The 12,317-nt window shown below is 33.4% G+C and overlaps 1 protein-coding gene across 1 annotated transcript in view; it reads right to left on the minus strand.

The window, feature by feature from the left end:
* ADAMTS6 (ADAM metallopeptidase with thrombospondin type 1 motif 6) overlaps positions 1 to 12,317 on the minus strand; it is a 326,707-nt gene that overhangs the window by 130,431 nt on the left and 183,959 nt on the right. Inside the window, exon 11 of the mRNA XM_025388157.1 lies at positions 7,176 to 7,317. Coding sequence (XP_025243942.1) covers positions 7,176 to 7,317 — 142 coding nt within the window. The remainder of the gene's footprint in view (positions 1 to 7,175; positions 7,318 to 12,317) is intronic.

Here is a 12,317-nt window from a genome sequence, read left to right on the forward strand (position 1 = left end):
TTATTTAATTGGTGGTGATAAAATAATAAACAAAAGGGAGTAAGCATGAGTCTGAGAGACAAAGTATGTTGTTTTTTATTAAATACTCTCCAGGGGAAGGATACCCTGATCAGAGAACTCAACTATCTTGTCTCTAGCAGTTACCCTGACGTCAAAGAGCTACATTCAGGTAGGCATAGCTTGATGGCATTATTATTATAGTTATTAATTAATATGTTAAGGAAATAATCTATGTAGTACCTCATATTTTTATTCAATGCTTACCGAATAAGTTTTCAATAATAAATTGGCCTACCAGGTAGGTTTGTTTCGGTGAGAAAGTATGCAGATTTCAATAGAATTGAATGAATATAAACTATGTGGCTAGATTTCTTACTATAAATTAATCCAAATTTATATCTATATTTACTCTTTTGATCTTCATTTCTAATAATAAATCCTAAAAGTCTCTTATCACTTAAAATTTGGGACAAATATGGTACTCAACCACTTGTAGATTATTCTATCATTAATCATCTAATTGAGGTAAGTAGAAGAGAAAACTTTCAAGTTTGGTGATCTGTAAGTAAAATATAACAATGGCCACAAATACAGTCAAAATTAATGAGAAGTCTTAAAGTTATGTCATAATCTCTTTTTACAAGTTCTTTTATGTTTCCACTACAACACACTGGGATTCTTCAATCTTAAATCAAAATTATGGAGCCCACACACCTTTACACATAAACACCTCCATTCATCTAATTTCAGAGTTATGAGCACCCTCTAGTATAAAAAGAATAAATTTATATTTACCTAGAAAAGTAAGGACATTGCTACACTGGAGAATCATTAGTGGCAGAGCTGTTTTAGTACTCTGCGTAGGGTGTGTTTGGAGGGCAAGAGAAAAGGGAAGAGAGGACATCATAGATCACTTTACAAAAGCCTTTAATTTTCTAACTTGGGTTTTCCAGATTACAGAATTAAATCTGTTTCCTAAGACATAATATGCCTTAGAAATTCTGTTATTTTCTGCGCATCTCTTGGTCTCATCCATTAAAAATACTTCAATAGTTTCTTGCTGCTTTTAAGATAAAAACTTAACGTAGCCTATAAGGTGCAGTTACACTTGGCTTCTACCTTTTTCTCCTGTTTCTTCTGTGTAGTGTTTATCTGAGAGCACTGGGCACAGTGGCTTTCTCTCAGCTCTTCAAATACACAGGCTCAGGGTCTTCACAACGGTCCTCTCCCCACTCTCTTCACCAGATAACTCTTCTCACTCATTTATTTATCAAATATTTATTGAGTTCCCATAAGAGCCAGGCATTGAGCTAGTCACGATACAAATAGCCATAAACAAGTCAGGTGGAATCCTTCCCCTCATGGCAATTACACTCCCATGATAATTATCAGCTTATTCATTCAACAAGTATTAACTGAGCACCTACCATGGGCCAGGCACTGTTCTAGTCACTGGGGATATAGCTGTGAATGAAACAGACAAAATATCTACCCCCAAGAAAAATACTTTCCAGTGGGGAAAACAGTAATAAGCAAGATAAACATGTAAAATAGATAGTATGTCAGAAATTTATAAATATTAAGGAGAAATATAAGGCAAGGAAAATGATAGAAACTCTGTGTGTGTGTGCATGTGGATGTACAATATTAAGTAATGTTGTTAGAAAAGGCCTCATTTACATGATCACATTTAATAAGTAACCAAATAAGCAACATGATTATGGATTTTAAAAGTGCTATGAAAGAAATAAACAGTATAATGTGAAACAGAGTAACTGGGGAAAGCCTTTTTAATAGGGAATGATCAGACAGAAGGCCTGTCTGAAGAAAAACTGGCATTTGAGCTGAGACTGAAGAGTGAAATTGAGTCAGTATGTGTGCCTTGGAGTATCTTAACATGCTCCCCAAAGTACAAAAGGTTCAGATTCTCCTAAAGCAGTACCAGCATTATCATCTATACAGAAATGTTATCATAGATTACAGAGGTTCATAGAGGAAATGAAAACATTTATTGAATGTCATGTGCCAGGTAAATAAAAGACAATTTGCATGCTTGTCATACCCTCTTGCTATCTGAAGTTTACAAGAACCTGGCTGCTGTTCACTGAAAAAAAGTGCCCAAGACTGAGTAAAATCTATTAATGGTCAATTCTAGGTCATAGGTAATAGTTTATGGTGAACAGATTTTTTTTATTTAAAATATTCTGATAAAAATATGCTGTTCCATCCATCATGACACCATGTACTAGATCATCCCATTTATGGTTCAGGATATATGATCTACTGATTCTTCAGTTCTACATTTAAAATAAGCAGTAACATGTACAACACACTATTATGCATTTATGTGCTAACTCTTAAGTCTATGTAAACAGTGACAAACTTCACAGACAATAAAAATTTCCCATAAATAAACCAATCTATGATGTCTATAAAATTTCTTTGATTTTGTGGCCTTAAATCTACCTGTAGATGAACAATCAGCTCTTAATAATCAATAGTAAATTATGTACTGGATATTGTTAACCTATACTGAACCATTAAGTGTACTGGAAAACAATATTTGAGATATGATTTAAGTGACAGAATAAAGAAATAAAGAGCTAAAGCTGAGGCTGAGCCTTAAATTAATCTATGCCTTTTGGGAAGCAGTCAAAAGATCACCTACGGCCCCTACATTATATAGGTTCATTAGTGACTTCCTTCCTAAGTTTAAACTTATTGTTATTACTGCAATATGCTTTTTGTTAATTCAGTTTTTGTATTCTTTTCTAATAAAAGAGGAGATTAATGGAAAATGGAAGAAAAGTGAGACAACAGATTCTCCAGAGTTTTACAGGAAAGAGCTTGTTACTCTAAAAAGGGAAAGAAACATTTCTTGGACATACTGATACTGCTGTTTTATTTGCAATGTATTTTCATCCAGGAATTATCCAAGTCCCCTTAGAAACCTACAACAGAGCTAGCAGATATTTTTAGATGATCTAGTAAGAATCTAGCTTTTCAGGCTACTTGTCTGTACTTGTATTTTACCTTGAAGACATCCTATTTTTTTATATAAGGTGAAAGAAAAGAAATTCACTCAAATCCAGGACTCAGAGTTTCAGACATCTGATAACTTATGACCCTAAAAAATGACTTTAGAGAAGATCTCCTGACCACCTCTCTCCCAAAAAAGACTAGGACAAGATAGGGACTTTCGAGAAGATTTTTAGTAACAGACATTACCTGATAAAAATTTAATAACAAGTGTCTTGTGAAACAAAATACATCTGCTACCTTTGCTTCATTAACATAATTACTACTCCTAATAGAAAAGAGAACTGACATCAATTAGGACTTTATTTATTTTACTTTGGAGTAGGTATATCACATTCTGTATTTTTAGTTTCCTCACCTATAAAATATTATATAATAATTATGATTTGTTTGTTTGTTTTTTGAGATGGAGTTTCACTCTTGTTGCCCAGGCTGGAGTGCAGTGGCACGATCTCAGCTCATTGCAAGCCTCGCCTCTCGGGTTCAAGCAATTCTCCAGCCTCAGCCTCCCGAGTAGCTGGGATTACAGGCATGTGCCACCACGCCTGGCTAATTTTGTATTTTTAGTAGAGACAGGGTTCTCCACATTGGTCAGGCTGGTCTCAAACTCCCAACCTCAGGTGATCCACCTGCTTCGGGCTCCCAAAGTACTGGTATTACAGGTATGAGCCAACGTGCCTGGCCAATAATTACGATTTTTATCAACTCAGTCTGAAGTAGTTCAGAAAAAAGTCACTACATAAATACCAGAAACTATACATCATTTATAGATTACTGCATTATACAACTATATTACTCTGTATATTGTACTGTACAGTTTTGCTCTTTGTATTCATAGCCATTACAACCTCCTCACAACTTCTATTGGAATTTTAATAACACCTGAAAAATAAGAATAGATGATATGCAAGAATAATATGAAAAATGTTGCCATGAGTAAAATAAAACAGAAAAATTTTCATGTAAATTTCCAAACATAACTAACATGTATATTAATGAACCTACTCACTAAGAATTCAGGCAAGATTTTTCTTAACTACAGATGTAATCACTGGTAACCCAGCAATGACTACTTCATGGCCAAGTGGAAGAGATGGAAAGCAGTATAGATCCTTCGGTAGTTCTTTTTTTTTTTTTTTTTTTTTTTCTTTTAGACCAAGTGTCCCGCTGTAGCCCAGGCTGGACTGGAGTGCAGTGGCACGATCTCGGCTCACTGCAACCTCCACTTCCCAGGTTCAAGTGATTCCCCTGCCTCAGCCTCCTGAGTAGCTGGAAGGCGCGCGTCAACACACCGGCTAATTTTTGTACTTTTAGTAGAGATGAGGTTTCACCATGTTAGCCAGGACAGTCTCGATTTCCTGACCTCGTGATCCACCCACCTCGGCCTCCCAAAGTGCTGGGATTACAGGGTGAGCCACCACGCCCAGCCCATTCTGTAGTTCTTTAAAATCTTTCCTGACATCATGAGAGATCTGCTAGTTGAAAGAGGAATCATTTCATGATTTTTCAATACCAGATGTATCCCCTCTCAAAAATTCTAAAGTGTTCTCCTAAGTCTACAGCAACTGTATTTAGTGTTCATTTCAGCATGCTATACTCAGACAGCTACCTAAATCAGGGCTGGTTTGTTTTTCCCTTCAGCTACCATCTGAAATATGATTTGCTTACCCACTGGACTCTGAACTTTGAAACCACTATTGTTTTCCAAAGTAGTATTTAGAATTGTTTAAAACTTTAGGGATTCACCAGATATAAACCAGTGTAGGTTTGTGTAAACTGACACAAGTTCAGAGGTGGGAGTGATTGTAAAGAATCAGTTATGACTCAATATACTTTGTTAGTAACATATAGCACTTAAAAAAATAACACAAGCATTTTCATATGAATCTAGGGAAACCATTATTTTGCTACAAATCAAAGTGAAAAGGATTCATGATAAAATACTTAAAACTGTATAGGTTTGTAAGATGCTAATGTCTTTCTCAGTTTTCCAATTTTATTTTGTACCATTACAGAAGTATTTATAAACAAAACATATTAAGACACAGTAGCTCACGCCGGTAATCCCAACACTTTGGGAGGCCGAGGCAGGCTGATCACTTGAGGTCAGGAGTTCAAGATCAGCCTGGCCAACATGGTGAAACCCCATCTCTACTAAAAATACAAAACAGCCAGGTGTGGTGGCACATGCCTGTAATCCCAGCTACTCAGAGGCTGAGGTGAGAGACTCTCTTGAACCCAAGAGGTGGAGGTTGTAGTGAGCCAAAATTGTGCCACTGCACTCCAGCTTGGGTGACAGAGTAAAACTCCATCTCAAATAAAAAGAATGTAAAAGCAGAATATCAGGAACATAAAGTAAAAATATGTAATTTTGTATTGTTCATCTCATTTCAAATCAATTAGTCTGAACTGAATTAGATATATAGATATAGCAAGAAGAATTAAGTCAAATTTTTATTAATTTATTTGAGAGAGAGAAAGACTGTATCCTGTAGCCATAGATTCTACAAAACTGATAATATAAATTATCTAATGTAGAAATTTGCAGGTGGAGTTAAAATCCAGTTTCCAATAGAAAACAAAAATATAGATTATTTCACTTGCTAACAAAGAAATGAGAGACATGGATATGAATAATCTAACAGAAATTTTCTAAGTTCATTTGATCATGAATTTCAATGTATTAATCCATAAGTATATATAGAAAGACTATGGTTAAAGTTTGACTGACTTTTATTGAAACAAACAACCTAAGAACAAAAGAAACTAGAACCATACAAAATAAGATTAAGGATAAGCCAAAGTTTTACACAAGGTTCTACATATCCATATAATCACACACAATCTTTAAATCTAGTGCAGAAATATGCTGCTAAAGCCTAACAAGAATAATAATAATACACTTGTCATCCAAGAGATATTTAAGAAAACACTTCCCTTTATTCTGTACCCAAAGAGGATACATACAGTACAATGATACAGTACAATACCACCCTAATACTTATTATTATTTCTAAAACAGGATTTAAAAGACTATTTGCATAAAAATAGAAATCAGGTGGGGCATGGTGGCTCACGCCTATAATCCTAGCTCTTTGGGAGGCCAAGGTGGGTGGATCACTTGAGGCCAGGAGTTTGAGACCAGCCTGGCCAAAATGGCAAAATCCCGTCTCCACTAAAAATACAAAAATTAGCTAGGCATGATGGTGCACACCTGTATTCCCAGCTACTCAAGAGGCTGAGGCAGGAGAATCGCTTGAACCCAGGAGACAGAGGTTGCAGTGAGCCAAGACTGCACCCCTGAATTTCAGCCTGGGTGACAGAGCAAGACTCTGTCTCAAAACAAAAAAAAAAAAAGGAAAAAGAAAAAGAAAAAGAAATCAAGCTTTCAACTTATTTTTTAAATCTGAATTTTTTTGGTAAGCAATTTGACATATTAACAACCCATTTTTTCATTCACTATGCTTATATTATGTTCTTAATATGAACATGTCCACTAAAATCTTGCTCTGTGAAACTTAAAAAGAATTTGTATTCATTTTCTGATGTAGACACTGTGACTTCTTTTTAAGGCAGACATGCAGAGTAAATTATGATGCCTACATTTTTTTCTTCCATAGCAATTTTCCTTGTTTCACTACTTAAGCTAATGTCTTCTTGTTCCTGCTTGGTTGTGGTGTTGGAATGTGGGCAGTGGATGAAGCAACATGATGTGACTTAGTACTATCAAGTATGAATAAAAGCAAAGCCGTCTAGCTAATGTAAAAATTTCCTTTAGCTCAATTATAAGAGTATCAGAAAAGTGGCATGTAGAGGGATTTTAAAGCCATAATATTTCAAAAGACGAAATAAAGTCGGCATCATAAATTTAAGATTTAAAGAAAAAACACATTAAGAATTACTAAAATTCTACCTGCATCCCTCACAAGAAATCTGTAATGTGCTTAACTTAGGATTATTGAAACATTTAGAAAAAATATTATAAATATTATATCAGAAAAACTGCAGTGTCAAAAGCTATATTTAAATTAAAGATATTGCTAGAGGGAAATGACATTCATCATAATTCTATCTCAACATCTGTGTCATGGAAGAACACATATAAATGACGAAACATAAGGATGAAGACTTCTTACCCCATATTTACATTGGCGGGAGGTTGCTCCATACTGGAAACGACATTGCTCATCAGCATCATACACCTGACCTGGGGCCACAGCTGGATAAAGAAAGTCACGCTTGGGAGGCTCATTATCAAGGCAAGTACCACGGCCTGAACTGTTCAACATAAAGGATCAAAGGAAATTAGGTACTCTATGGACTATTTCAGGCACAATTATGAAACCATGTGTTGAGCTTTGTTTTAATAACTTGATGCATGAAAAACAATACATTCTCCCAATAAATAATCACATGACAGAACAGAATAGCTTTACTGAAACCTGAATAAGAGCTCCAAATAATTCATTTCAGCACCAAGACACAATAAAATCATTTCAGACAACAATCTGAAAATGTCATGTTGGCCTTGATTTAAACTAATTTCTCAAGGAATCAAAACAGAATTTCATATTGCTGTAAGCTTCTTGTTTGTTTTCATTCAAAATATAACCACATCTGGTAGTAGAATTAAAAACATGAAATGCAGAAAATTTTTAAAAAATAAATATGGTTATAATCCTTAAAGACCTAATTTATATAGTTCCACCTTGCGCAGAACAATAGATGTTGTGTTAAGGCATGTCCATAGGTTCTTGAAATATTTCACTAATAAATGGGTTGAATGACAGATGAGGCCAAGGACCAAAGTTTTCCTCTCAAATATATTAGAAGTGTTTAGTCTCTCAAAAATTTCATATTTCATCTAGAATCATCAGAATTGGAAAAGAGAATGTTCTCTTCTTTGTATAATTTCTACGTTTCAAGCTATGCCTGCACTCAAACATAATATTTTAATTCAGTGGAACAAATAACATAAAGGTCGCCAAAACCCAGACAGAATACCTTAGTTTAAAAAGCTTTAAACTTTGCTAAATATAATTGCTCATTTTTATTTAGTCAGTGTGCATAAAATAGGACAGATGCTTTTTTACTTTCATTTCACATGTGAGTAAGTTAGAATTTTTAAAGAATTCCTATGCCAACATTTAAAAATTTTTTCCAACATTCCTGTCCATTGTGCCAGCACTTGTGTTTTGTTTTTTTTTTCCCAAATCTTTTCCATCCACTTTGCCAAAGGAAAATAATTTCACAAGTAGAAGTTCCTCAACTGTTATTTAGGACAGTACAATTTTTCATTTATAGATAACTAAGAAAGAACTATGCATAACAATCACTTTCCTATTCACTTAAAAGTTTCTTATATTCTTAACATGTCAAAGTCAATTTGTTATATAAAAAGGTATGTTCCCACACAGCAGCAAATTAATACCTTTTAAAAACTGAACCATACTATTCCTAAGGTGATATAGAGTTAAAGATGAAAGAGACAGACTACTGTCTTCTTTATATCCTTCTCCTTTCTTTCATGCCCTCCTAATTTTTTAATCAATAAGAAATATTTAGATGGAATATTAAGTATGGTACTAATACAGATGGATTTTACCATTGGCTACTACAATCATTTCGTTTGTCACTGCTCAAGGTATCTAACTAAAAAAGAACAATCTTTTTTCACCCAGCTATCCAGTTTTCATAACAGAACACTTTTTTATTACCTTTTTATTATACTTTTAGAAATTAACATGTACCTCAGCAAGAAAAATTATCTCTAGATGAATTTTTTAAATAGAATGCTTTTTTGGTTTTATTAAGTAATATATCTTTAATCTATATGGATATGCAAACTTTAGGCAAATGTAATGCTACTAGTAAATTTTAAATTATATATTAAGGTTAATGACAAAGAGGTCATATTTGAATAGTATAATGGGAAAAGAACCATTTTGATAATATGGATATTGGTGAGATAACTGAATTAGTAGTTTAATTCCCCAACTTTCTTCTAAAATATCTGTTTCATTTCTATTGACAATAAAATTATAAACATCTTTATGAAAGGAATTAAATATGTAATAAAAATAAAATAACAAGTTAAGCACTACTATAAATATTTTTTATAGAAAATATTTATTTTAAATTGTGTACTGGAGTAGGTATCCAATAGGCAAAAAATATTTACAATGACATAATCAAAAAAGTGTAGGATATATTCACCTAAGTGACACCAGCTTTTGGTGACATCAACTTATTTTATTTAAATTTTAAAATAATTACTTTTAGTAATACATAAAATTAACCCAGAATCAGAGAAAGAACTGTGTGGACTCCAAAGAAGAGTTTAAGAATAGATATCCTGAGGAAAAAATTCTTTTCTGATGGCAAATTGGAAACTGACTTAACCCAGCAGGAAGCAAGAATAATTGCTTCATCTAAAATTATTGTTTCAATATATTAATATTAGTGGGCTTCTAATCATGGTTCATGTTCTTTAAAAACTACCAAACCAGAGGACAACTGCAATGGCCTTCACACCACCAAGAATGCCATGAACTGCACACACCTGTGGTCAAAACTCTTCTAAGAAAGTTTATCCCAAACGTGTGTTTTTGTTTTAGTTCTTTGGAAGCACCTATTGCTTTGTATTAATGTAGTCTAGACAAGTCTTGTTCTCCTTTTCCAGTATATTTTTACAGAAGAATAAAACACCATATGAAATAAAACATAAAGGAAAACCATATGGATCTTTAAAAATGAACCAGTATTTAGAAACACGGAATAAACAAAGGACTTTTGAAATGGATTTGGTTGTATTTGTACAAATTAGCAAGGCTTACAAGTCAAGTGTCTGCCAGTAAAGCAAATGTGGGGATATATCTGCAAGGTGGATTTAAATTGTCTGTACATTTCAATGCATGTTTACTACATGTGTAGTACATTTTCCTTCTAGTAACCATATCTGGTATATACAGTAAAACCTTGATTTAAATATTTGAGGGATGGGATCGTTTTCCTGTTTTAATTCTTTTATTTTGTTTTAAGATGGGGTCTCGCTGTGTCACCCAGGCTGGAGTGAAGTGACATGATCACACCTAACTTCAGCCTTGAACTACTGGGCTCAAGTGATCCTCCCACCTTAGCCTCCCGAGGAGCTAGGACCAGAGGCACGTACCACCATGCCTGGCTAATTTTTGTATCTTTTGTAGATAGTGAGTCTCACCATCTTGCCCAGGCTGGTCTAGAACTCCTGGTCTCAAGAGATCCTCCTGCCTTAGCCTCCCAAAGTGCCGGGATTATAGGCATGAACCACTGCATCCAGCCTATATTTGAATTCTTAACTAAGGGTTAAGCAAGAAAAATGCTTTTTGCACTATGTTAACCAAAATTTGTCTGCTACTTTCCTGCTATGTTCAAGTAACTAAAGTCTATAGACAATAATTATTAGTTACTAATTAATTCTTAAAATAATTCTGGATATTTTCATGCCTCTGAGTCATCAATTACCATTATGAAATATTACAGATACAGGTACAGAGGTGGAAGACATAGATGCGAGCAATGTATATTTTGGGAGTGCTTTTCCTTATTTTTTTTTCCTATGAAAATTCTCAAGTGCTTTATTCCAGTAATAGCCCTCATTTCCCCCCACCCCCAAAGGTAACTACTATTCTGACTTTTTATAATAATAATTTCCTTGCTTTGCTTAATAATTTTACTGTCTAATTATTATTCATCTGCCTGTTTTGAGACTCTATATAAAAGTAGTCATACTGTGGGTAGTCTTTTGTGACTTTATTCTTTTGCTCAATATCGTGAATATGAGATACTTTTATGTTGATGTGTGTAAATGTAATTGTAGCCAGTTCATTTTTATTGTTCTTTAATATTCCATTTATAAGTATGTCACAATTATTTATAATTCCTCTACTAATAAATATCTGGATTATTTCCAATTTCTAAGAATTGCAAATTATGCTGAGATGAACACTTTTTGTATGTTTCCTGGTATAAATGTGTAAATCTATTAGGTTGGCACAAAAGTAATTGTGGCTTTGCAATTACTTTAATGGCAAAAACCACAATTACTTTTGCGCCAACCTAACATCTCCTTTCATAAAATATTAGATATAAGTTGTTGTCTTATATTTTGTAATTATCTCGTTTTTTTAAAAAATTGAAATTTATGGGAAATTTTTATTTAATCTAGGGTTCTAGCTAATGGAGATATAACTATACAATTCTTACAACGTCCAGTGTTATTTATGCTACTATCAAAATTATAATAGTACTGTAGTGATACTATATACAAATCTTCTCATCAAATAATAATTTTAAACATAGATGGTTTGTATGTTGGTGTAATATGCAAATTTTTCCAGTCAGAAAACATGAACCTCACTCATTATCAAATGTAGAATAGTCTCCATCTATGATATGTAGTTACAACATTATTAAACATGTACTTGTCAGAGCAAAATTGTACATATAAAAAGTAGACCTGTGATTATTTTCCTAGCAGCATATAATCACAACTAAAAAGCCAAACCCTAGTTAATATCTACAGCAACACAGATAATTATTGAATTCCTAGCCTCTATTTTTGTTTATGCTTCTAAGACCAAGCAAAAAAATGCATTAGTTTCAGAATATACTTCTCCCTTGATTATGAAATTCATAGTAAATCAAAGTATATTTACATTTCCCAAAATGTTTGCAGCATGATGAGAAAGTCATATTTTATGAATTCTACTTCTAATTTAGAGAGGTCTTATTTGCATAGTCCAAAAATTAGCCTTGAATATAGGAATATGAGTTAGAGTTCGGTCTTCAGCAAAAATTTAGATTCCTATGTAAAATATGCATTCATGGCTTTGTTTCCAGAACACATTAGGATATACTCCTAATTGTGATTTTAGATGTATTTTCACTAAAACAGTTATACCATAAAATAGAAACTTTTAGTCCATAATACAGTGGGTCAATCTAAAAAATAAATCTTTCTCTATAACCCTGTACATATCTTAACAGTCTCTTAACAATAACAACAAAAAGTTAACACTTAATGCCACCTCCTATTTTTATTCCACTAAGTTGTGCTGATTCATAAATTAAGCAAAACAGAATTGGGTTGGTATCATCTATAGTAAGTCAACCATCTTACATACTATATTCTCATAAACTGCTTTGTCAGTCTTCTCAATGAAGCTAACAACGTACTGCCTTCTAAGGCAAATCTTTCTCTCTCACCCTTAATATAACTGAGCTTGAAGCTTTCAAGA

The sequence above is a fragment of the Theropithecus gelada genome, chromosome 6 (genome assembly GCF_003255815.1).
Source record: "Theropithecus gelada isolate Dixy chromosome 6, Tgel_1.0, whole genome shotgun sequence".
Taxonomy (NCBI): Eukaryota; Metazoa; Chordata; class Mammalia; order Primates; family Cercopithecidae; genus Theropithecus; species Theropithecus gelada.